The 27,535-nt window shown below is 39.3% G+C and overlaps 1 protein-coding gene, 1 long non-coding RNA gene and 1 other non-coding gene across 3 annotated transcripts; all 3 read left to right on the top strand.

Annotated features, from left to right (window-relative positions):
* The first annotated feature begins 534 nt into the window (after window positions 1-534).
* LOC137092546 (uncharacterized) lies at window positions 535-2,601 on the top strand. Its single transcript, XR_010908307.1, has 4 exons — window positions 535-658; window positions 1,269-1,322; window positions 2,003-2,055; window positions 2,277-2,601. It is a non-coding gene; the product is annotated as an uncharacterized lncRNA (long non-coding RNA).
* Window positions 1,384-1,577, top strand: LOC137093331 (small nucleolar RNA SNORA74). Its single transcript, XR_010908430.1, has one exon. It is a non-coding gene; the product is annotated as a small nucleolar RNA SNORA74 (small nucleolar RNA).
* A 3,479-nt stretch (window positions 2,602-6,080) lies between the features above and the next one.
* On the top strand, window positions 6,081-26,563 carry slbp (stem-loop histone mRNA binding protein). The gene is made up of 8 exons (XM_067456408.1): window positions 6,081-6,233; window positions 12,500-12,619; window positions 15,321-15,425; window positions 15,537-15,599; window positions 19,893-20,042; window positions 21,841-21,990; window positions 22,090-22,198; window positions 26,114-26,563. The coding sequence occupies exons 1-8, from the start codon at window positions 6,178-6,180 to the stop codon at window positions 26,171-26,173; spliced, it is 813 nt and encodes a 270-aa protein (XP_067312509.1). The 5' UTR covers window positions 6,081-6,177; the 3' UTR covers window positions 26,174-26,563.
* Window positions 26,564-27,535: the final 972 nt, after the last annotated feature.

Below are 27,535 nucleotides of genomic sequence, written 5' to 3'. Positions count from 1 at the left end.
GGCATGAAAGAGAACTCAGGTACGGTTTTCTGTTTATTTTGTTTAGCTATTGATTTAAAGAAAAATCTTTAATAGCAGCGATGGGTTTATACCGTGAGACTGAACATCATTAATACACAATCATTTAACCAAACAATACAGCTGGACAGGGTGAATACTACCGATCTAGAGTCAGTGTTTGACATTTCATTAGGTTAATAGTTAACTTTGTGGCAATCAGCACTTTACATGCAGGAATTTCCCACAATATAGGTGGATTTAGTAAATCAAATAGCCCCCATGTATGCTGCAGGCAAGACATCAAATAGTTACAGTCGACTATTAATTAATTCTGCAAATGTTCAAATGTAATTGAACGATTACTAGTGTTGATGCAGAGACTATGAGTGCTTAGAAACGGATCTGTGTCCGAAAATATATATTTTTAAAAAAGCTTGGAATTTGCGAATCGATTCGAATGAATCAGTTCATTAAAGCGAGCGATTCGTTCGCGAATCAAACGTCACCGCGTAACGTCACGCTCGCTCTTCTTCGGTGGTGGCGTGGAGCAGCGCTATAAATGGCGACGCGTTCTTCGGTGCGTTCCCTCATTCTGCGATGTCGAGGTGGAAGAGAGACAGAACTCATGAAGCTGAGGAAGGCAGATTGCTACAAGAAGGTAAATCTGACTAAAACAACGAATTGAGTACAATATGTTGGGTTACATAAGTGACGAGGGACAGTTTAGTCGATGACGCTTCAAAATGCGTGTGCTGCTAGCGGGAGCGCGCGGGATTCCGTAGCACGTGGTTTTTCCTCAGTACTTCAAAGCGGGAAAAAGGTTTAATCTCCAAGTCTTTTGACTTAAGTATATTTTTCACGTCATTACATTGTTTAAAGCATTAGAAACTAATGGAAATATTTTTAAAGATTTATTTTATTCATGTTATTCTATGTAAGTGGACACCGGCACTCGGTAGTTTAATAAATAAACCGTGTAGACTTTTTTTTTTTCTCATTCACCAATCAAGTTTGTGTTTTTTATATTGAGTTTGGTTAAAAACAAAGATGATTCTCAACTATATTATGAAAGATACAATATAATGTATTAAAATACAATTTTACTTCATGCATTATGTGGGTAAATTGGTCATATATGGGTTTTCCCATTAAATGCATCCAACATCGTCTCTAATTTGCATATTAATGTGTTCTTGGAGCAATATGTAATGAGTAAAGTATATTCATTACTTTACACTCTAATGTGTGTATATTGGTGTTTATTTTAGGTGTCTGAATGCGGCGTTGACCCCAGATGAAGCCAGAGCTGCTGTATCTCTGAGGCGAGTGTGTGTGCGCCGTGTGTTTTGAGGTGAGTGTGTGTCTTCTGTGTGTGTTTGTGGACCCAGCGGTAGTCAGCTGTGCAGGCCAGCCCGTGCCTGAGCTAGTGTTACTCTGCTGGGACAGTACGGCGCGGCCGTCTGTGCTCCTCAGGTTTGGCTGTTTTAGTGACTCCTGAGCAGCACTGGCCGTGCCGGGCCCTCTGAGAGTGGACTGTGCTCTCCACATGAGCCGGCCCTAGTCTGAGGGCCCACACTCAGTCACATGACAAGCTTGGTTTGACAAAGTTGACTTTGATCTTCTGTACTATTTAAGCTTTTTATTCTTGGACTAAAATTTCTAAATGCTCCTACTGCCTAGACTCTTCAAGCTATCGACACCAAACTCAGATCTTCAGACTGATCCGGTCTGCGGTTTTCCTAAAAATGTTAATTTAAACTTGGAAAAGTCCCATAGACTTACTTTGACAGTTGGACTTTACAAAAATGCAAATGCTGAACCGCACCAGAGGGTTAAAGTGCTTCTGTTTGGCTGACGTCACTAATGCGGCTTTAATTTCAACACCTCCACTTCATGATCAACACAGTCCCAATACACCAATATAGCAGTCCCATTAGGGAGGTAAGGCGGGTCGTGTGCCTTTTCATGTTGCCTGATCTGTCTTTTCCTCCCATCTCTGCAGGAAGAGGTGAATGTACGAGGAGTCGGCGGTCCACTGAGCTCCTCCTAGAGCAGGTAACCTTTAATCCGCACTCCAGTGTTATAATCCAAGACGATACCATCATGGCAGAAGCGTTTCTCTGTGATGTCTTTAGATCTTGGAAGAGCATCTGCAGGGTTGGCACTGATTTTTGTTGGGACTGTCTACAAAAATCTGACAAAGAAGCCTGCTACACTTCTCTTTATTCACCGCTAATGTCATAATGTGTGTTTGACGGCGCTTTCTCTCGTTGTAGGAAAGGTGTGTGAAGATCTGTTCCTGAACCCTTTTTCTCTTTTATAAAGAGGTTGGCTATTTAAATGATCAGTGGTGTTTATTTATGTGAACGCATGATCTACAGCGATCCCGGGGACCTTCAGGGCAAATTTACTAGTTACAGGAACAAGATAATACATGTTGAGTTTCATCTTTGATGCATTTTACGGATGACGGCTTTAATGCAGGTCTGATCAGCTGTACGTGTGTTTTCTGTATATGAAGTGTTAAATTAACACATTTTTCTGTGCACTTTGTATTTGTAAATGATTTGAACCTGAAATAAAGGCTGAGTTGTTACTCTTTGTAAGTCTTGTGTATTTGACTGTAATGGGTTTTGTCAGCATTTCTGATCGGATAATTAGATCTCAATGGACGGGTTTAAAACAGGTCACTACATTTAAGGACAATAAGTGTCTTTTTTTTTTTTACTTCGCACAAGCCAAAATGACTGACGTGCAAAATATGAAAATCTAATATATTGGGGTTATGTACCCTTTTTTTTTAATACCAGCAGGGTTCCCGCAGGGTCTTAAAGAGCTTAAATTTAACTTACTGAAACCTGCAAGAACCCTGACCAGTCTTTCACACAATTACAATGCCTAGTTGAGCCAAACAAGAGTATAAAAACGCTTATCTTTCCACTTCAGTGGTGTAGTCAGAGCATAAGGCTTAAAGGGATAGCTCACTTTGAAATTAAATGTTGATATGTTTACTCTTACCTCATGGGCATCCGAGATGTAGGAGTATTTGTTTCCCCAGTAGTTTCAGTTTTGCTCATTTTAGGTCAAACTGTTCTTGTCTGTGCCTCACATAATGCAGGTCTATGGTCACCACTTCAAAGAGCATACACAGAGAAGTCCAAATTAAACAATCCCCCATCGTAATACACACTGACGGCCTAAGACACGAAACTAGCGGTGTGTGAGAAACGAACAGTATATCGTTTTACCTCTTGTACACCACATGAAACACGCACGCGCGCCCTCAGATCAGTCGGACGTAGTGGTGTACAAGAGGTGAAAACCATATAAATACTGTTTGTTTTCTCACACAAACTGCTCGTTTTGAGTCTTGGGCCATCAGTGTGTACACTGTTCGATAAAAAGGTACAGTGCTATCACTGGGGAGGTACCCTAAGGTACGAAACTGAAAAGGTACTAATTTGCACTCTTAAGTATTGATATGTACCTTTTAAGGTACTAATATGTACCATTTAGGGGTGAGTAAGGTACAAAGATGGACCTTTTCACTTTTGTACCTTAGGGTACCGCCCCAGTGACAGCACTGTACCTTTTTTTCTGAGAGTGTACTTACGAAGGGGGATTGTTTAATTTGGACTTCTCTGTGTGTGCTCTTTGAGGTGGTGACCATAGACCTGCATTATGACGCACAGACAAGAACGGTCTGATCAAAATGGAAACTACTGGGGAAACAAATACTACATCTCGGATGCCCATGAGGTAGCTAAAACATCAAAATTCATTTTCAAAGTGAACTATCCCTTTAAGAATCATGTGTGATTGAGCTGGGTTCGAATCCATTTGCAGAGCTCACTCTTCTCCCTTTTCCATCACATCGGAAAGGCATTTACTTTCAATAATTAAGAATTTTCACAATGTAGAAAAAGTCCCTAACAATGTTTCATAAAAGCGTTTATTGGGTAGTGAGGGCTTCTATTGTCCCCTTAAGGTGGCATCCATTTAATTTAATATCACTTACACTTATTGCAGCCTGTTAGTGTTCAGCAATACTGAGATGCAAATAGTATAGATCTATCAAAAAGTGTAAATTGCATGTTTATTACTATTTACACACTTTGCAAAGAACTGGTTCTTTTTATATTGTGTAAATAGAATGCATCACTATTTTCACTTAATCGAGTTGCCATTAACACTTGGTGCAAATAGCCACTGCCTATTTATAATGCTTGTACTTAATAATCTTTTGTATTGGGCCTTTAAAAAGCACATCTCAAATCGCTTTACAAGCATAAATGCAGATTGCATGTGACAAATCAAGCTGTTCTGAAAAAGGGTTTAAGAGCAGATTTAAAACCCAAAGAATCAGCCTGTGATTTCCATAGTTTATGTGGCGAAGGCCCGGTCACCCGAAACGGGAAGAGTGACGACTAAAGACCCCAATCACATCCAGGAGTGTCATGAGGAAACACACCATGTAGGGGCTCTGTAGGTCAGCCTGAGCATTATAAAATCAATCTAAAGCCAGTGCAGTGACTCAAACTGTAGCGATGTGTTCGCTTGTCCTGTCCAGATGTTTGAACGGACTGATTTAAGGTAGATTGAGACCCCAGACACAAGAGCAGTGCAATAATCAATTTGTGAAAATATGAAAGTGTTAATTTTTCAGCAACAGAAAACGATAACGGGGTCCAGTTTTGCAATTTTTATGAGTATTTAAGTTTTGGACTTTAAGCTTTTATTCTTTAAACTGCAGAGCCTTCAATTTTTAGTGGTAAGGGATTAGATGTATTGATGTAATGGGGTGAACCGATAAGCATTACCTCTGTTTTATCATTTTTTGTTAAATGACATTAATTCATATTGTAAATAATAAAAAAAGCCTGTTTTTACAGACGGGGTTTAGATTAAGCCAAGTAGCTTTTATTAAAATAAATATTACTAGTGTGTGTCTTGAGACAAAACAGTGCTGACATATTTTAGGATGATGGTAATAGTGCAATTTACTGTGAAATATTAAAGTTACATCTTGTGAAATCCTGGAAATAATTTGTCCTGTGAATTCAGACGTACTTTTGTTTTGTTACACACTGTATTAAGGAAATATAGGGAAGTATGTGATTGATGTACAATAAGGACGTTTTCGTGGAAATAGTCAAGTGTCCCAAATTTAGCGAGCCTTTGTCCTTCCCAGTTCCTGATTTACAAAATATACTGATGATAATATACAAAATATACTGATTCATCCCTGGCCTGAACATCACAGTTCTGTTCCTCATAGACAAAATAAAACCATTTCAAATAAATGTTCTTTTAATTAAATGACTATTTCCATTGAAAGGTGTTCATCTTCATTTTTTTTTCTTGGAGTGGAGGTCAACAGAGCAATGGGGAAAAGGGTTTTACTGGAACAACATATCAAATATGTACACTTATGTATGCCTAGCACACTGTAACAATCCCATATCAGAGAAAAAAATAGCATTTCAGTAAAGGATTCTGCGATTTGTTAGCTCCGCATCGCAGAAATCATAAGGGCCCAAATGTAATGTCGTGATATTGGGCTTTAAATTTTAGGAAGTCAAATTAAGACCTGCGGAAACCCGGCCCCCCTCACATCTTGTGTTAGCCAAAACATTTCTCTTCGTTTATTGAAGTTTATTATTCCATATAAAGTCAGGGAAAACCCTATCAATATTTTTTGGAATTGTGATTATCAATTGATAAAGAGAGGGACGGGTAAACAAATCTAACCATCGATCTCGGATAAAAAAAGACCCCCTTCATGACGTACTCTTCCACTCACACAGGGATCAAACTATTCTGAGAGACTGTCATCTATCATTATTTTAAAGAGAATATGGCTCCAAACATTCCTTTGTGGCCTTTGTCTGTTTGGATTCCCGCCAAACCTTTCTAAAGCGGAAAAAAAGAGCTCTTACGCGATTTTACGCGCTAAATCTCGATGCGATCTACACACAATAGACGGAGAGAAATAGACAATCCCGATGAGGTGAAGATCAACAGTTGTGGGCGTGTCTACGCGTGATGCGCGTCACTAGCTCCGCCCCTCGCGTGTCACGTGACCGGGATGTTGACGTACACCGCGGGACGTTGGCGCGGTTTAATCCAAACCCGGCTGCTGTTCCTACGCGCACTTTCTGATTCCCAGCTGAAGAAATGTCCGAACATCAGAGATACAGATGCGAAAGCGATTACAAACACGACGAAAACAGGTAAGAATTGCAAAACTTGCTGTTTGTTTCTTACTTTTCATGCTTTATGGGTTTATAGCTGCACGGTTTGCTAGCATAGCAAGACTCTGCGCTATTGTCTTGGCGCTCTTTACGCTGTTTTGGGCATTAAAGCACGCTTTTTGCACTCCTTTAAACTTCTCCCATTTCCCCCCCCCCCCCCCCCCCATATATCCCTAACTCTTTTAACGCTCGACACCTTTATTGAGCTCATGAATGAGGTGTGAAGTTCTCCCGCCTCTGTTTGGGTGTAAATGAGCCTTTGGCGCCATGAGCACATCAAGGTTTTACCATAGTATTGATGAAATATACATTACCTCTCTCAATGTGAAGGTTTTAATCTCTTATGTTGTGTTTAGCAGCTCGATATCAAGTGTTGACAGCAGAATAGTTATTGTGTGCCTTTAAAACAAAGGCTAGCATAAACATATGGGTTAATAAATTCAGGGTTCCCACTCGACCTGGACAATTGATGACAACTTTAAAATGTCTTGGATAATCGTGTTGTCCTGGAGCATTATGGTTAACGTTAGCTACCTAATCACATCATTTTGATATACAGTCAGAATTGCGAGAGATACGCGTCTGCTGTGCGCTATAAATGCAGTCCATTTACTTTCCTTTTTTCTCCACGCAATTGCAAGATTATATTTTGCAATTCTTGACATGACTTTTATCAGAATTGTAAGAGAAACTCAGAATTGCAAGTTATAAAGTTAAATTCTTAAGACTTAACGTTACTAGCTTTTATATCGCGCAATTCTGACCTAATAACTCTCAATTCCGACTTCATATCTCGCAATTCCGACTTCATATCTCGCAATTCCGACTTCATATCTCGCAATTCCGACTTCATATCTCGCAATTCCGACCTTATAACTCTCAATTCCTACTTCATATCTCGCAATTCTGACATTATAACTCTCAATTCCGACTTCATATCTCGCAATTCTGACATTATAACTCTCAATTCCGACTTCATATCTCGCAATTCTGACATTATAACTCAATTCCGACTTCATATCTCGCAATTCCGACTTCATATCTTGCAATTCTGACATTATAACTCTCAATTCCGACTTCATATCTCGCAATTCTGACATTATAACTCTCAATTCCGACTTCATATATCGCAATTTTGACATTATAACTCTCAATTCCAACTTCATGTCTCGCAATTCCGACTTCATGTCTCGCAATTCCGACTTCATGTCTCGCAATTCCGACTTCATGTCTCGCAATTCCGACTTCATGTCTCGCAATTCCGACTTCATGTCTCGCAATTCCGACTTCATGTCTCGCAATTCCGACTTCATGTCTCGCAATTCCGACTTCATATCTCGCAATTCCGACTTCATGTCTCGCAATTCTGACATTATAACTCTCAATTCCGACTTCATGTCTCGCAATTCCGACTTCATATCTCACAATTCCGACTTCATATATCGCAATTTTGACATTATAACTCTCAATTCCGACTTCATATCTCGCAATTCTGACATTATAACTCTCAATTCCGACTTCATATCTCGCAATTCCGACTTCATATCTCGCAATTCTGACATTATAACTCTCAATTCCGACTTCATATCTCGCAATTCTGACATTATAACTCTCAATTCCGACTTCATATATCGCAATTTTGACATTATAACTCTCAATTCCGACTTCATGTCTCGCAATTCCGACTTCATGTCTCGCAATTCCGACTTCATATCTCGCAATTCCGACTTCATATCTCGCAATTCCGACTTCATATCTCGCAATTCCGACTTCATGTCTCGCAATTCTGACATTATAACTCTCAATTCCGACTTCATATATCGCAATTTTGACATTATAACTCTCAATTCCGACTTCATGTCTCGCAATTCCGACTTCATGTCTCGCAATTCCGACTTCATGTCTCGCAATTCCGACTTCATGTCTCGCAATTCCGACTTCATGTCTCGCAATTCCGACTTCATGTCTCGCAATTCTGACATTATAACTCTCAATTCCGACTTCATGTCTCGCAATTCCGACTTCATGTCTCGCAATTCCGACTTCATATCTCGCAATTCTGACATTATAACTCTCAATTCCGACTTCATGTCTCGCAATTCCGACTTCATATCTCGCAATTCTGACATTATAACTCTCAATTCTGACTTCATGTCTCGCAATTCCGACTTCATATCTCGCAATTCCAACTTCATATCTCGCAATTCCGACTTCATATCTCGCAATTCCGACCTTATAACTCTCAATTCCTACTTCATATCTCGCAATTCTGACATTATAACTCTCAATTCCGACTTCATATCTCGCAATTCCGACATTATAACTCTCAATTCCGACTTCATATCTCGCAATTCCGACATTATAACTAGGACTGTGTATTGCCAAGAATCTGGCGATACAATACGTATCACGATACAGGGGTTACGATACGATATATTGCAATATATTTCGATATTGTAAGAGAGGCAATATATTGCGATATTTCTTTTTGTGTGTTTTTGTTTTTTATAATTTAAAAGAATAAAGTACACAACCATAAGCCTAAAACACGAGACAAAGTATTTTATTTAATTAATACAGTATCATTTATAACACTAATCATATGCAATGTGCAATCTAAATTAAGGGAAATGTAAAGTGACTGCAGGATTATTTGTGTATATGTTTTAAAGGGTCATGAAACCCCCTCTTTCAGCTCAAATCCACCTCGTAATCTTTTTGAAAAATGCTACTTAAATGGGCGTGCATGCCCGTGAAAAGAGAGGAGGGGGTGGGTGTGGCAGAGCGAGGCAGGGGAAGAAAGAGGGGGGCGAGCAACTGTCATCTATCAGTGCAGAGCAGTGGCCCATGCCAAATCTCAACAAAAATATGGGGTTAAACGTAACGAAATGCAGGATTTTTAAAGCTGGCAAAATTAAAGTCCAATAAAATACACTGACAACCGTCTGTTTGACCATTTAAAGTAACCGAATGCCTTGCTAAATATATTAGATTTTTTTTAAAGAAAAAAAAAATGATCGAAAAAAACAACAACCGTTATGTACATATAGCCGAGATCTAACTTACGCGCGTCCCAGAACACCCATAATAAAGATGGACAGCGACAGTGAAGACTACAGTAAAAGCAGTACAGAGGGCTCTGCTTAGGTGGAGGACTTTTCTCCTCCTGAAACCCCAGGGGAAGACGCAAACTGCGTTGCTGAGCAAAACCGAAGTCCACCTGTCTCCAGTTCTCGTAACTTTCATTCGAAAAATGTTTGTTACACACATAAAGCTTTGAGGTGTCGCTAGTTGATGGCCAACCAACCGCCCGCAGCCAGAGACTAGCCCTGGCAGCATCGCGGGGAAAGCCATGCAACACACCCGAATCTTTACACCAGGGAAACAAACACTTACGACCCATCATAAACTCCTCTCATCTACTCCGTGAACACGCAGACTGTCACTTCTGTCATTTGAAAGAACCACGTGCTGTCATGAATAATTAAGAGACGGTGTCTTCTCATAGGATAAGAAAACTCAGTCTCATTAATAATAATGAGACACCGATGCGTCACGTAGCACTATTAGAGCGATGGTACGTCACAAGCTGTGACGTGGACGCAATGTAGTTTTTAAACCCGGAAGACGAAAATAGGGTGAAAAACATAAAAATTGACCAGATTCCCCTTTTAATTAAATCTAACAGATGCTAACATTATGTTCAATGATGTTCAACACACATACCTCTGTTAAAATCTCAAAAATTTAGCTGTAGGGTTTCATGACCCTTTAAAGGTTCACAGTATAGCAGTGGCTATTTAACAACAGAAAGTGCAGTCCATTTCATGACTGAATGACTGTTTGTTTTATATTTAACACAGTAGCCCCGATCACACAGAACTCGTTTTTGCAGCGAGAAGCCTTTTTTGAATGGATTTCGGTTGGCAGAGAGCGTTATGCGCGCTGCTTATGCGCCCTGGGCGCCTCGCGTTTTTGAAGGAGCGCTCCGAGCGCATGAAGTGGAAAAAAGGTCCACTCTGAGCGGAAAAGTGCGCAACATCATCGCGCTTATGTTCTGTTGTCCAATCGAATGAATGAAGCGGCGGACCTTCCGTTGTGTTGACCGTTACATTGATTTGACTGACAGTACAGGTGATTCGGGGGTTGCCTAGAAACATTAAAGTGCACTGCTCATTTTTGAATGAGAAAACGCAGACCAAAAAAGGGAGTGCAGTGTGCCTCGCGTTTTCGAACCTGAAAAACGCGTTCTGTGTAATTGGACCCTAAAGCTGTTTTCTATAACGCAGTCTATTGTATAAAGTGCTATTTCAAGTAACGTTACTGAGCTGCAGAGCTGGTCATCATATCCACATCGCTATTATCTTTCGTTCTCCTGCCACTGGTGTCAGTTTTGGAGTGTGTTTATTTTGTTACTGAGAGGAAAACGTGCAGTACATTCTATCGAAACACTTCTCAGCAGCGCGGGTGACATCAGGATGTTAAGCGAGCTCTCTGTTTCAATGTGTTTCCCGAGTATTAGATTATAACTTGGCCTATTTTGCAAACAAAATGATTCTTGTCGATTTCCTTAGTGGCTTCTTTATAGCTGAAGCCAACATGAGTCCACACTTCAGCTCTGTATACTGCAAGAGCGGAATAATGCTATCGTCTTGAGAGCTGGGTTTGCTAATGTAAACACTAGCACTTTCACCATGCGCTTCTCCGGCTCCGCGTCCGTTATACGTTCTGAGATCTAACACTGCCATCTAGCGGTTGGGTGTTATACAGTCTGTGGTTTAAACCGAACACAAAGCCACGAATCTTGGATGTAAATAAATAAATATATAAATATTGATACAGCGTTTTTGAGAATCGATACAATATCGCCAAACATAATATCGCGATATTCACGTGTATCGATATTTTCTTACACCCCTAATTATAACTCTCAATTCCGACTTCATATCTCGCAATTTTGACATTATAACTCTCAATTCCGACTTCATATCTCGCAATTTTGACATTATAACTCTCAATTCCGACTTCATGTCTCGCAATTTTGACATTATAACTCTCAATTCCGACTTCATATCTCGCAATTTTGACATTATAACTCTCAATTCCGACTTCATATCTCGCAATTTTGACATTATAACTCTCAATTCCGACTTCATATCTCGCAATTTTGACATTATAACTCTCAATTCCGACTTCATATCTCGCAATTTTGACATTATAACTCTCAATTCCGACTTCATATCTCGCAATTTTGACATTATAACTCTCAATTCCGACTTCATATCTCGCAATTTTGACATTATAACTCTCAATTCCGACTTCATGTCTCGCAATTTTGACATTATAACTCTCAATTCCGACTTCATATCTCGCAATTTTGACATTATAACTCTCAATTCCGACTTCATGTCTCGCAATTCCGACTTCATGTCTCGCAATTCCGACTTCATGTCTCGCAATTCCGACTTCATGTCTCGCAATTCTGACATTATAACTCTCAATTCCGACTTCATATCTCGCAATTTTGACATTATAACTCTCAATTCCGACTTCATATCTCGCAATTTTGACATTATAACTCTCAATTCCGACTTCATATCTCGCAATTTTGACATTATAACTCTCAATTCCGACTTCATGTCTCGCAATTCCGACTTCATGTCTCGCAATTCCGACTTCATGTCTCGCAATTCCGACTTCATGTCTCGCAATTCCGACTTCATGTCTCGCAATTCCGACTTCATGTCTCGCAATTCCGACTTCATGTCTCGCAATTCCGACTTCATGTCTCGCAATTCCGACTTCATGTCTCGCAATTCCGACTTCATGTCTCGCAATTCCGACTTTATCACAATTATGTAAACATGCAATTGAGCGAGATAAAGTTTGCAATTCCCCTTTCTTTTCTTTTTATTCTGTGGCGTAAACCAGCTAGATGACTCATAATGTATGATTAGGAGCTCATATGAAAAACTATTTTATAGTTAAGTCATGCTAATAAACTGTACATCTTTTAAAGACTTGGAGAGTCTTTTATTTTAGTAAAATTGAAAATGATCGCTGGAAAAGTGTGTGAACCCTAAAGTTGCAGTTTGGTGCATAAAGATAAAGATTTATGATATAGCAGATTTGTGTCCAGATGTGTTTGCATGCATTCATTATTTACAATAAATAAACTGCTCATATTTAAAATGCATGTGCAGTGTTTAGTTAACGTGCTAATGAATGCTTGTCTCGTTTTGAAGGAACAAAGGCGCTTCGAGATGGTCCCACTGCAGGAAGCGCGGAGCAGATGGCAGTCTGAGGAAATCCCACGCTGAAGAAGATCCGGCCGGAGAGCAGAGGTGCTCCCAGAGACTCGAGAGGTGAGCGCAGGATTCAGCTTTCTCAAGAGAGTCAACTGGATTTTTTTTGAAATGCTGTGCTTGACATTTTAAGTATATCAGATTCTAACCCCTTTGCTAATTGGGTTAAATAGCAATAGCGATCTCCCACCTTCCCTTCAGAGCGTCTCCGAAGCCACGCCTTCTTCAAAACACGTTAAACTACCTCCTGTCTCAAAGCACATAATGTTACAATAATAATGAACTTAACCCTTAAAGACCTAGAACATTTCTGGGGCGCCTGATGTGCCTCTACTTTCCTTTGTTTTTCTCACACGTTCTAGCAGTTAGCATCAAGTGCTATATATCATTTTAATCAGGAGAACCTGACATTATACGGCGTGAAGAACAACACCGAAGTCGAGCGTTTGAGGTCAAAAAGTATATGTTTGTTTTTCATGTTGGCTGGTTTGTCTGGATCAGCCTCTATTCCTCTGGGATCGTGCAGAGCCTCTGTGTATTCAGGGCTTGTTTATAAATAAAGCTCCCTGGTTATTTGGTTACACAATCTTTGTATTTTACTTAAATTTCCATTTAATTTAAAGTAAACTATTGCAGCTTCTTTACATTATATTTTTAAAATAAAAACAACAGAATTACATAAACTTTTACCTAAAATTAAAGTGAAAGCAGAATTTAAAATATGAACTTTATATATATATATATATACACATATACACACACACGCGCGCGTGCAGAATGGTTTGTTGCACCCCTAAAGTTTCTTAATACGCTCTTAAATTTGTCAAGCCCTGGTTTTGTCAACATTAGCAAAGGTTTTGATTTATAAAGCAGCCAAAATATAAATTGTGTAATATGAAACCTGACACCGCCCACTAGGGGGAGGTGCCCACCTAGAGAATTTAGTTCTGTTTCCATAGTAACACAACGTCCAATTTAAAAATGGCTTCCACAAGAGGATTTGAGTTCGTAAGCTTTTGAATGATGCATAGTTTATGACGATTACAGGGTGTCCGCGGGGTTTTAAAAAGTATTAAAAAGTGATAAATCTAAATTGTCAAATTTAAGGCCATTAAAAGTGTTAAATGTGGTCTCGGAGGTATTATTTTTTCCAAATTAGGTATTATTTTTTCAGACTATCAGGTGTCCTATTCTGATTGAAATTCTATCTGCGTTCGCGTTAGTTGGTTTAAATATGGGCTTTAGCATATCTAGGCACAAAATCAAAGATCTTCCGTCTCAGCGTATGTTTGATGCTGACGTCATATTCAGCGGTCGTTCGGCATCATCTCAGAGCACTGCGCGCTCAACAGAAGTGGCTGGCTTACGTTTTATTTTAGACTTGCTTCAAGGCGTATCTTCAACGACTGTCCTCATAAGAGCAATCTTAAACGATTTATATTAAGTCTAAAATGAACAAAAAGAGTTGTGAGAGAATGAGGCGCGATCCATAGACGGTATATAGACAGTGAGATCCGCGTGTCTGTCTGCTCTTAAAGGGACAGCAGCCAATAAAGCTTCCTGTCAGTAAAGTTAAAGAACAAAGGGAACAGAGAAAATGACTCGCTGCTCTTGACTAAATAACTTTTGTAGCTTTAATAAGGATTAACTCTTTAATTTATAGTTTATGCAGTGCAGACTGCATATAACTTTGATAACTTTATTAAATATCTGTATATTTCCTACCTGTTCAGACAGGAAGGGCAGGAGTAAACATGACATTTATTATGGGTTTATGTTAGCATTGTTTTAAGTTTACTTAAATTAAAAACTGTTATATTTTTGAAGCCTAATAATAAATGTAAAATCAGTAGCTGTATTAATATCAGTAATACTGGCCTTCATTCATAAAAAGATGCCATTTAAACAAGTATTTAAAATATACTGCCTTTGTTGTTTCTACATTAATTTGATTAACAGTGAAATCATTATATAAAAAAATATATTAAAAACGTACAAAACATTTCTTTTTTTATTGCGATTAATTTCGATTAATCACAGGAAAAATGTTAAACAACTTATCACAGTTATAGAAATGTAATATTTGGCTCAGGTTTTGTTGTTGAAAAAAAAACACTAAATAATTTAATTGCTGAATTACCAATTATTAATGTAAATCAGATGTGTAATGCAGTAATGCTTCTCCTTCACCAGCCTTTGTGAATGTTGAGATGTATTTTACTGTGTCTGAATGATAACTTATAACAGATTTCCTCATGCTGTCGATTCTAAATCTATTCTTTTTTGTATGTTATACGTGTCAAAATCTGTGTAAATAATAGAAAGGTCGCTGATTAACACTTGCAATTCAGTGTCGTGATGGTTTTAAAAATATTCTGAAGGTAGTAAAAAAGGTATTAAAAAGTAGTAAATTTAACTTAAGGATTGCTGTATATACCCTGGATTACTAAAATATGTGAGATGCGTAAGTTATGCTGTAGAGAGCGGCTGCTGTTTCGTTTGTGCTGCTCGGTGACTGACGTCTGTCTAAATCTGCATGACGTGAACTTTATTCGGACCAAATGTAATGATTGGATGAATATTTTATGGTCTCATGCCTTCCACAGATGATATTTAAGTGCATTTAAATCACTTAACTGAGGATGTGAAGAGATTTTCAACCAGCATAACAAAAAACGTTTCTAGAACAAATGGCCTTTGATTTGTCATCACTAAACGTGTGTGTGTGTGTGTGTGTGTGTGTGTGTGTGTGTGTGCGCAGTTTCACGACCCCAGAGAGCGAGGGGCCGGTGTCCAGAGTGAAAACTTGGGGCGATGAGGTGGAGGCCGAGGAGATGCGCTCAAACGTCCGGCGTGATATGCATCGGTCAGTTGCCTCTCTTGATTTATTTGATCAAATCAGCTTTATATTATACATTTGAATATGAATCTACAGGCGTAATCAAAAAGTCGGTAATTGGTGGTTTCTCTCTTTCAGATACAGAAGGAGGATTCTTACAGTGGACTTTCCTCAAAGAGACAGAAAAATCTCATCTGGAAGGTTTGTAGCATTTTCTGGTGTGACTTTCTCATGTTAAAATACTTCCGGCAAGCCATTTATATGTTGATCCCTCTGAAGAGCGCAAACCTTTCTGGACCTTGAAATTGGTCGTTTTGTCAGATTTCATCAGAGATATCTTCATTTGTGTTCTGAAGATGAATGAAGGTCTTCTGGGTTAGGAACGACATGAGGGAGAGGAACTAATGACAGACCTTCACACCGTCGGCTTTGGCTTGCGCAGTTGGGGACGCCTAAATAGACCCTTTTACTGTTTGTATACAATGATGACGTAGCAACGTATGCGCGCGCATTTTGGCAACAAACTGTGGCGAGAATCAGCAGCATGTCAAGCTACGTGAGCGGATTAAGCAACACAAACCGAGAAAGTTATTTTAAAAAGTTGACTTTATCAAATGGTATTCGGCTACCAGATCCGTGTACTATAGTGGAGTGGAGAGAAGACGTTAGCAGATGGCCAGATATAACTTAGTGGTCGGATATATACGTATTTAGTCGAGAAACCGAGCGTGTACACCCGAGACAAGCATATAAATCACTGGACGCTTATGGATACGTTGTCTGTGGGCATGTACAGAATGTCCAATACAATTTTCTACACTTATTCTTATTCTTCACACCGACATACATTTATCCTTTTCCTTACATTTCGTTGTTATTGATTCCTGTCGACACACTTCTGTTTAAAGTTTAATTTTGTAATGCTATAGTACTTTAATAGCAACTATGTTGCTTGCATACATTTCTCAGATGGTTATTTTGCAATTAAACTATTAATAAAATCATTACAAATGAAATTGATAAGTAGTGTGATTATTGATATGATAATCTGGGGATGGGGAGTACATTATACACACCAGTGGCAGCCAATGCTGGGAGGTTTATTATAAATAATTAAGTTTCAAGTGCAGTAAATGTTTTACAAATGATTTTTTTTATGCGAGCATTTTTATGTCCTCGTTCCAATCAACGCATTTAATCGCCTGCAGCCACAGGTACCGCCGGTTCTTCTGAAGCGGCCGTGATCCTGTCAGAATCCTATAAAACTTAAGCCCAATGGATGGAATAGCGATTAGTGCAACCAAAAACGCAACAGCCAGACATTTTGATGCTGGGAAACCGTTTTGATAAACTTTCGGAGTTGCTCACACGTTTGAACCACTAGGGAACAACACCACTTCCGTTGCCAAAATGCGCGCGCAACTCTTAGATCACGTGGGCTGTAAAAGGGTCTATATTCAACTATATTACTGATCAGCTCATTTCAATTAGCATAGTCAATTAGCAAATTATTTTAAAAGGAATTATTAGATTAAAAAAATTCTAAAATATGACACGCTAAGTCATTGTGAGATGAAGTTAAAATTAGGACTTAAATTCTGAGATAAAAGTTCAAAATTATGATTAAAAGTCCTAATTCAGATAAAGCTGAAATTTAAAAGATTTAAAGATTTAAAAGTCTAAATTATGACCAAAACACGCACTAAGACATTTAAGGGATGAAACATGGTTTTCTTTTTAAATGTGCTTTTAATATTTTGATTCACACTTATAATAATTATAATATTTACATTATTGTTTTCATTTTGTGCGATATATATTTTGAAATCAGTTTTTACAACAGGGATGAATGATCAAACTTACTTTAGCTTTTCATCTAAAACTAAATGAATTTCCTATCATCAATGACTACGTTTACATGGACAGCAGTAATCTAATTATTGACCTTATTCTAAATAAGACAATATTCTGATTAAGGTGTTTACATGAGTTGCTTTTAGAGTACTCCGTTCATGTTCCCGTTTTACATGTGATAGAACATAGATCGGTTATGGCACGTCATTACGTCCCCAATGCCACGCTATGTTCTCCAACATCCAATCATAGCGTGACTTTGGCAGATGTGTTAATTTTATGGGCTCAGGAAACCCGCTAACTTCACCTGCAGGTGTCGCTGTTGGACAGTGTTACTTTACATTAAAGCCCCACTTGGCTACTTTTGCTCTCGGGGTCCCCCTACAGTTTGGAAAAAATAATGTCCTCAAATACTGTCGTAAGAGCTGTCCTCCTACAACAGGGGATGCCATCGCGCATGCATTTGTTGACATGACAGCCCTGATAGCACTGAACTAGTGATGCGCGGTTCTTCTCATAACCCGCGGACCCCGTATGTCTATTTAATGGTCGCGGGTGCGCGGCGGGTTGTAAAAATATATACAGTGGTGCGGTGCGGCCAAATAACTTCATAAAAGCGTCCCGCGGGTCGGTGCAGCAGTTCCCCTGAACACTGCAGAAGGAGTTCGAGTTCTTCTGGCGTCGCGTGTGAAATGTCTTCATCCCAGGTAACGTTACAGTCAGTGGCATATGCTCCAGCATCTCATATGAATATAATTTCATGGGTTTTTTTTTTTTCAAACGCCAAATAATCACGATGCTCACGTTTACAAGCCAGCGTCATTATAGTAGTCTATTGGTTACCGTTTTCCAGAATCTATATGATACTTCAGTTCAATGTTTGAGTGGTAGCTCACCGTAACAAGCAGGACAGCATCGGTCGGGCACGCCTCCTTCAGCTCACGCCGACGAGCAAACGCTGGTCACATGTTGATCCTCGTCCTGCCTTTAATCCCATCATTTTTTCATTTCCTCTTATTGCTTTCCTCCAACAAAACCTTTTCTTTTTTATTTGTCTCTGCTGCTTCAGACATGACTATATTATCCGACGAACAAAGTTGGGCTCGCACGTCTGAATGTAAGGAAGTGTGTGTGTTGGTGGAAGTGACGTATATGCCGTAAAGCAGTCGGATTTTGTAGTTCTTTTCTTTTTCTCGGGTTACTACCCGAAACCCGAAGTTTAAAAGTACGATTAAAAACGATACAGACCCCATCAGGCTATGGCAGACGTGTCATTCAACCTATTGTAAGTCGATTTATCATCACAAGAGTCTTAAAAAATATATTATGAAGGTTGAAAAGTTACCTAGTGCTGCTTTAAGAAGTATAAAAGCCACTCGTTTTTATAATGTTTTATATCTACATTTACGTTGATTTATTTTTGTAATATTATGTATTGCCTCTTTTTGTTCTTTTGAAGAGACACTGCCCCTCTTTCCTCCTTATTGACAGCCTACATTTAGAATAATAGCTTTGATTAATGATGAAAAGGGTTTAAAAATCACGACTCTTTGGATTGTTTTTCCTGCCGTCGAGCCACAGGCGTTCACTGAATGATCCTTGGACAAACTTTTATTGTATTTTACTTTTACAATGAGCATAATAATTACAACAAAAATAAAAATAGAGAGAGAGGACGCAGTGTTCAGCCAAGTAAAACACACACCGCCCATAGCAACGCGTTATGGCAACGACATTTCAGATTGACAGATCCGTAAAAGATAAACGGGACTTTTCAGCCATTTGTTACTGTTTTGTACACGTTGTTATATTAATTATAACTCCAATTCTGTTTTATTGGCCACAATATTATCGATGATTTAAAGGGGCACTTTTGATTAAATTTCAAAAAGGGCAGAGGCTCCAACCCACAAAGCCTCCCGTCTGCACTTCCCCGTTGTGCGTAACGTTATGTGTCCTGTCACAAAATGCGGCGAAATCTCCGACATGACATTAATAGTTAGATTAAGGTGTCTACATGTCTCTGATAATGCGACTAAAATAGGCATACTCCACATGTCTTAATCCGATTTATGTGTAGTTAGATTATGACTTTAATCAGATTAAGGTAATTAGAAATCGCTGTCTACATGCTAGCCTCTTAATCAGAGTATTGTCTTAATCAGAGTATTGTCTTAATCAGTAAACGTAGTCATTGTGACGCTGCTTTTGTGTGTGAACAGCGCTGACTTGACTAAAACAAAACAGAGTTTACATTTTTGGGTTAACTAACACAACTAATACTTGAAGCAAAATCGAGGAGCGAACTGGTGTGACGTCATTTAGAGCAAAATTCAGGCCATAATGAAGTTCGTTTCAGGAGTTTGAAACCGCTTTCCACTGGTGAACGGTTTCCATATCCCATTGGTCCATGTGGCGATGATGTAATGGGTGGGTGTGGCTCTGAGGCTCCGCCTTCTTTGAGGTGTAAATCTTCTCTGGTGCATTTCTTCCGTTCTGTGTGCCGAGGTCAAAACACGAACGCGAAACCAACTTTGCTTTGTCCTGATTTAGTTTTGAAATGACGTGACGCAGGTCTGTTCTTTGACGTATGGCATTTAGTGGTCAGTCTTGACTTATAATCTTTTCTTGTTCCCTCAGTTCGGACTCCAGAGACTCTCGGGACTCCAAAGATTCTCCAGCTAAAGGCGATATGGAGACAGACGAGGCCGTACTCGTGCGGCGGCAGAAGCAGATCAACTACGGGAAAAACACTCTCGCTTATGACCGATACATCAAAGAGGTTCCCAAGTGCGTGAGCTCGACCGTTGTTTCTAAATTAATGCATGTTATTATGAATGAATGCTCTTATGCCGCCTTCACGTGCTATCAGAAGTTTCCTACTTCCCACTTCAGAAGTCGTGATTACGAGCTTATTTTCAGGTGCTTTGTTGTCTGAAAGAATGGAGGACGCCAGGTTCATACTTTTGTGCGTCTTGGGAAAATGTTATTTTATCACTATAACCATTTCAGTCATTTCCCAGTCCATGAAAATCATAATTACTGGCAAGCACTAGCAGCACAACACGAAAGTATATGGTTTATAATCACATTCACAATAAAGGCATAACGTAGACAAGATAAGGCTGTTTAACGACTACAATGTTAAGTTCATCCATACATCCTATTGTATAGCTACTTTTAGCACACTATTCTTTTTTTTTTATACCAGTTTTAATTATACAGACGAAAATTAAACCAACAAGCAGTAAAGAAAAACATTGTCTGCACACTTTAAAAAAATAAAAAATAAACATTCCTTCACCCACATAATGAGGGAAGGAACTACAACACTATTTTAGATAGTCTGCTTGCTCACTATTCTGGAATGATGGTCAACTACATGCGATTTTTGATGAGTTTAAAGTACACAATATGCTTCAAATGATTATCAATTTATGTAAATATTAGGGGTGACCCCTAATAGTCGAAGGTTCGATGCATCGATATGCAGGACCGGATTCGACCACTGAACTCATGGTCGAATCTTCGCGGGTGTTATGAAACGAGGATCATACCATTTTGGCAATATGGGGGTGCTCAATATTAGTGTTATAAAGACGTGCCGCGGCGCTGAGCGATCACCCCTTTAAGGGCACTGAGCTTTGCACCGGACGCGCCGTGCCTTTAAAATTCAAACACGTATACACCGACGGCGGCATTCGACGCCTGTCCGCGGCGATAAATGTATATTTCCCTCAAATCGTGAATGTACTGATTTCACCCTGTGCTACAAGATACACTAATCGTGCAGTGATTCAAAATTGAGCTTGCGTGCGTATATAATGTTCACGTCTGCGTGGTGAGATCCCTAAAAAACACGGCGGGACGGCGCTGAGCTTCAGTCCGGTGTGCGACCCCCTTAAGGACGTGCATATAAACGCACATTTAAAGTGTTCTTTTCCTCTAGGCAGGTATTTTTTTTAGGTTTATTTATCAAAATGTTTTTATATATTCGTCTGATGTTCTGTGTTTCGATCGCGGCTTTTAAATGTTATGAGAGAACGGTTAATTTACGAATGTGTAGCCTAGTTTTGATCACTTTATTAAAAGTGGTGGCTGTGTGCCGTGTGTAAAGTAAAATAAAAAGTCTTAGCCTCCTGCTGACTAGTGTCCTGCCCTTCCCAACCTGTTTAAGTTATACCGTAATTTTTTTTCCAGTCTATGGTTTACACACACACAGATGATTCGACTATCGGTCGACCATAGAGAGATTCGAAAATTCTGATTCGAATGTGTAAATCCTTAGTCGGGGACAGCCCTAGTAAATATGTACTACTTCAATGACGGGAAAAAAACTAATAAAAACACCTGCCACAGAAGAAATTCGTCTCCCATCCGCCATTTTGTAACGGTTATGCCACGCCCATCTCGGAAACTTGGGTATCAGAATTATTCCCGAACTTCCCAGCGGTAATCACGGCATCAGAGTGCGTTCATGTGTTTTTAACTTTTAAAAACTCGTATTTACGATAATTCTGATAGCACGTGAAGGCAGCATTAATCCGCTCGGACGGTCTAATTTATTTCTGTTTTATTAATATTTTAGGCACATGAGACAGCAGGGAGTTCATCCGAAGACTCCTAACAAGTTTAAGAAGTACAGCCGGCGCTCCTGGGACCAGCAGATCAAGCTGTGGCGGGTCAAGCTCCACGCCTGGGATCCTCCTGCCGAAAAGGGGAGCGAACTGCAGCAGATGTGAGCTTTAAACGTCCCATCCTCCTGGGAAAACACCATTACACGAGTGTCTGATCCAGGTTCCCAGTGCTCATGTTCTGTGTTGTGTTTTTCTACCAGAGAGGAGATTGATTTGGGCGAACTCATGGACTTTGAGTTTGATGTGGAGTGTTCGGAGACCGAATCCCAGTGTCCCGCAACCAATGGGCCATCACTGCCTTTGACAGAGGTAACGCTCACAGTTTACCGTTCAGTTCCCAATACCTGGCTAGTTGCGCAAACTTAGCCACTATGTTAAAGGGTTAGTTCACCCAAAAATTCAGTCATTAATGACTCGCCCTCATGCCGTTGGACACTCGTCAGACCTTCGTTCATCTTCAGAACACAAATGAAGATATTTTAGTGTAAAGCTGAGAAAGGCTTCAGAAAGGCCTCCTTTGGCACTCAGTCCATTCCCACTCACAAGACCCATAAAGGCCCTAAAAATCTCACTACAGCAGCTGGACAATTGTCATTGTGTGCAAAAAAATCTAAATAATGACTTTCTCAACTAAGTTATTGACGTGAACGCGACGCATTCGTGAGAATAGGACGCAGCCCCGGCCTTCATGACCCAGAAGAGGAGGAGCGAGACTGACTAGGGCTGTCAACGAATATTCTAAATTCGAATATATATTCGAATATTTTTTAAAAACTAATTTCGAAGGTGAAAATTAATATTCGAATTAAAAAAAAATAAGGCGGAATCCCCCGCCGCGGTGGTGGAGGCGTGGCTGTCTGCTTTATGAGAGCGCGCCAGGGTTCAGGGACAGGTCACAGGAGTCGCAGTCACTGCTGAAAGCTGACGCGTCTTGCAGGGAAGATGGCAGAAAGTGCAGAGCCCAACTCGACCGCAGCAGAGAAAGAGATTTTAACTCCATAATCTAAAAAGCCATGTCTGGAAGTACGTTGGATTTTGTTCGGTTGGAGATAAAATTGTTGAGCCGCGAGATAGTTATATGCAAGCTATGTAAGATACAGTTAGCATACCATGCCTCATTTTATTTAACATTAAACAGAAACATTACTAAAATGTAGGCTACTGTACTGACTGAAGAGATATCGCATGAATAAAGGATAAATGCACTGCTTTCACTGGTGTGATTATTTTTCATGTCAGTGAAAAGTTCCATGTTTACCACAGCAGAGCTCGCTCGGAGCGCTCAGTATGCTGTAAAACTGCAATTAATATTAATAACATTTGTTTCAATCACTGAATGAAGCCTGCTATATTTGGGACAAGAGTTGCGAGTCTCACGACCTTAAATTGCTTTCACAAAACTCTTGATCAGCTCTCAAAGTTTGTTCATTTAAACCGTTATACGCAGTGAGGGCGAGAGAGAGAGAGGTCTGCGCTCTGCGGTCTTGGCCATTAGTTAATTTATATATAATAATTATATATTATAATAATTATAGAATTTATAATAACAATCTACTTGTTTTTGTGTAAGTAATACGTTGTCAAATGTCTAAACTTAAATAGACTACCTATACAAGTAGTTATGTCTCTTTGTAATAATCTGTCCTGTTATTGACGTAATGCGCGCCCAGATGTTCGAATATTCGTGTTTGTTTTCAGAAGGAATATTCGAATGTCATTTGAGCAATTTTGACAGCCCTAAGACCGACACGGAAGACAATAACTTGGCGGATAAAGTCGTTATTTAGAATTTTTTTGCGCACAATAACTGTTCTCGTGGCGTTGTAAAATGATTGTCCCGCCGCTGTAGTGAGATGGGCTGTGTGTCGATGTGTTTAGTGCCTTTATGGGTCTTGTGAGTGGGAATGGACTGAATGCCAATGGAGGCCTATCTGAAGCCTTTCTCAGCTTTACACTAAAATATCTTCATTTGTGTTCTGAAGATGAACGAAGGTCTTACGGGTGTCCAACGGCATGAGGGCGAGTCATTAATGACTGAGTTTTCATTTTTTGGGTGAACTAACCCTTCAAGAACGTGTCTTAAGCACTAATTTGTCCAACTAGCAATTAGTCAAAATGTAATCAGTCTTTCTTTTCTAATTCAAATTGAACTGATCTACCATTTTATGTAACTGATTTTTTTAAAAGTTAGGACCCGTCTTAAAGAAAAAAATTTGATGATTTACTTTTAAGACTAGTCTAAGTGGTTTATCCAACCGGTCCCAGAAGGTAACTTTTTGCGACGTAGAAATTGGCAGTGATTTCCAGATGTGTGTAAACCTCATTATAGCATACAGCATTTGGCATATTATGTTCGAAATTTATCTAATAGTCAGACATTAGAAATACAAAATGCTGAAAGCTTGTTTGTTTTGTTTTCTTAATTATGGGGCCCAATGAAATAATTTTTTCCTATTTTTTTCACACTCCGATCTGATTTATACTTCTGCGTCGTAGAGGATACGTCAAAATCATGCGTCTGTTTTCATTTATACTTCTGCGGTATTCATAGATGCAAACTCCTCACCCTTTTGAGATCAAAATAACTCACCTACGAGATTTGTGTTGATCCAATAAGTGTTTTTTTTTTCTTCTTCTATTTTGTGTAGAGTATAATTGTCTATCCCTAGGATTAGAAATGCCCCTCAGGGGTGATTAACAGATGGTTAGCGAGTAGATCGTTCTCTGGGATGCGTTTTCATGAAAATCGAATGTAAAGAGTTTTATCTCTAAACACAGATTAGCTTATAGCGCTTGTCTATGGGGCACAGCATAGTGAAATTAAATCACTAGTTAATACCACTAACAAGGCTCAAAATAGCCTCACACTAACACGGCAGCATAATGAGGGTCCCTACAGGCAAACCGAAGCATTGAGAACTTTGTAAGAGTACAAACAGTTTAATAAGAAGACACTTAATAAACATAGTGCCTTACGCGTTCACGGACAGGCGCCATCTTGGAAAACAGTCTCGACTCATCGAGTCACGAACGCTGTGCTAAGTGATGAACTGTGACTTGGAATCTCATATGGTCCGTTGTTTCCGGAAGAAAACACTGAACACAACAGAGAAAATAAATAAATAAAAATAAAAATGTCCATTTTATTACATTTCACAAACTTAATTCCTATCGACCAGCTCACTAAGAACAGCGCTCGTGGATTGATTTGTTGAGACTGTTTTCCAAGATGGTGCCCGTCCGCGAACGCGTAAGGCACTATGTTTATAAATTATCATGATACCTCATGATTGACAGCTGAGACTGGCGGCTTCTCTGAGTGAAGTTGTCACTGAGGCTCTAACGGACTTTTTTCTAAATTTTTAGAGCAGATTAGAGCTTTAGCTTTAATTTCTACATTTCCATAACTGTTTATTTCACACCAACATAATTAATTGTTCTGCATCTGTGAGAGTGTGGGCGGGCTTTTGATATCGCGGCTGTACTTCCTGCTCTACTTCCTGCGCTCTACTGCGCAACTCCGGTCCCGAAATCGCTACTGCGCAGACTCGGTCCCAAGATGTCCGCGCCGTGCAGGCCGCCTGAAAGCTTCAAATATGGCAAGCGGAAACGGATGATGTCGAGTCGTCCGTATTTTTTTACGGTCTATGGTTAATTCCAGTAACAAGGCTCAAAATAGCCTCACACTAACACGGCAGCATAATGAGGGTCCCAACAGGCAAACCGGAGCATTGAGAACTTTGTAAGAGTACAAACAGTTTAATAAGAAGATACTTTATAAACACAGCGCATTACGCGTTTACAGACGGCGGCCATTTTAGAAAAGTCTCGACGAGTCGATACACGAACGCTGATGAACTGTGACTTCTCTTCTCATATATGGTCCGTTGTTTCCGGAAGAAAGCACTGAATGTGATAGAGAAAATTAATAAATAAAAATAAAAATGTCCATGTAATTAGATTTCACAAACTTAATTCCTATCGACCAGCTCACTTAGCACAGCGTTTAAGGCTCGACTCGTCGAGACTGTTTTCTAAAATGGCGCCTGACTGTAAATCGATTTTCATGAGAACGATCTGCACGGTAACCATCTGTTAATCACCCCGAGGGGCATTTCTCACCAGAGCTGTCCTTTAAAGTAGTGCTGTGCTTTTTGCAGTTAAAGGAGAGTTGTTTTCTGTGATCATAGAAAGGTCAAAGCAAACCCTGTCCTCTTCTTGCAGGACTCGTTCACAGGAACCCCTAAGAAGATGATGAAGATGGATGATGCCGAGATGTCCTGAGAGAGCGATCCTGAGCCGCTGAATGATTTTAATGCACTGTTCGTTCTGAGGATTATTGTGAAGCGGGTTCTGGTGTGTTTGAGACCACAGGCTTTGACGGCTTCTTAAAGAGAAGGTTTTGTCATCATTCATCACTGAATCGTTCTTTCCTCCTTTTTGGGTCTTTGAAAAGAAAATGTAAATGTGTAAATGGAGTAGTTTGACTTCCTGTGGTGGGAACCCAGCGCTCGGTGGACCGTCTCTTGTATTTATCAGTTTGTTGACGCTCACAGCTTATTTCCAATGTTAGGTAGTTTGTGATTTTTAAATGTGTTTTTTTTAGATTTGTTTTTTGGATTTAATTTCTATTTTATTAAGAACCTTTTGAAAATAAATATTAAACTGAAATGACCATGTCAGTTATGTGTCTGTGTACTCGAGGGGGCATTAATACCGAAAAATCCCTGAAGGTTTCTTAAGACCTTTGACTGAAGGTCCAGTATTTATAGTAACCTTTTGGATTCCAGTCATATGGAGCCCTTAAATGTTACAATAAATGAGTACAACCTAATGTACGCTGCCGTTTAGAGGTTTAGAGTCACTACGAAACGTGTATTTATAAAGCAAATTTACAGTCTAATGCTGGCGTTTCAAGTCTTTGAGATGCCACAGACACCCAAATATAATTATCCTCATGCAAGGGATCCCGTCCTAAATGTTGAACTTTTACCCGCAGTTTCACAGATCAGGTTAAAATGCATGTTTGAGCCGTTTTAACTGAAAAGCACTTGCACTGATAAATCTTAATCTGTCTTAAATGTGACGGCCATTTTGTCTCACACCAGAAATGTTTAAGGCACATTTATAAAAGCTTCGGTGAAACTGGGCCTTATAATTTTAATGAACTATGAGTAGGAATTTTAGGGGTTTTTTTCAGATATTTTTTTAAATAAAAATTAAGTTAGGTTTACGTTTTTAGTTTTAAATGAGATGATTCGACTTTTTAGATTATAGTATAAACATCACATTTGTTAAAATATCTGAAAAGCAAACTAAAATTCCTACTCCTAGTTCAAGCACCGAAAGTATGAAAGACGACAAAGTAAATATGCAAATCTACAAAATTATATATATATACATATGCAAACAAATGCATAATCCTGCATTAATAAATATATAGATAATTAAATGTGTGGGGATAATTAATTAAATAAAAAATGTTGGGGGAATAGATGTTAAAGGAAGTGCGAAACGGAAAATTTATTTTTTTTTTTAATTTATTTTTACTGTGAACTGTTTGGTAGTTTTTCAATGTAGCTCATTTTTCCTTGGGGCTACATTTTAACCAGTAGGTGTCAATCAAACATCAGAAGGGGTTCTGTG

This window comes from Pseudorasbora parva, chromosome 11, assembly GCF_024679245.1.
Source record: "Pseudorasbora parva isolate DD20220531a chromosome 11, ASM2467924v1, whole genome shotgun sequence".
NCBI classification, from domain to species: domain Eukaryota; kingdom Metazoa; phylum Chordata; class Actinopteri; order Cypriniformes; family Gobionidae; genus Pseudorasbora; species Pseudorasbora parva.
This window is presented reverse-complemented; position numbering and strand designations above follow the sequence as displayed.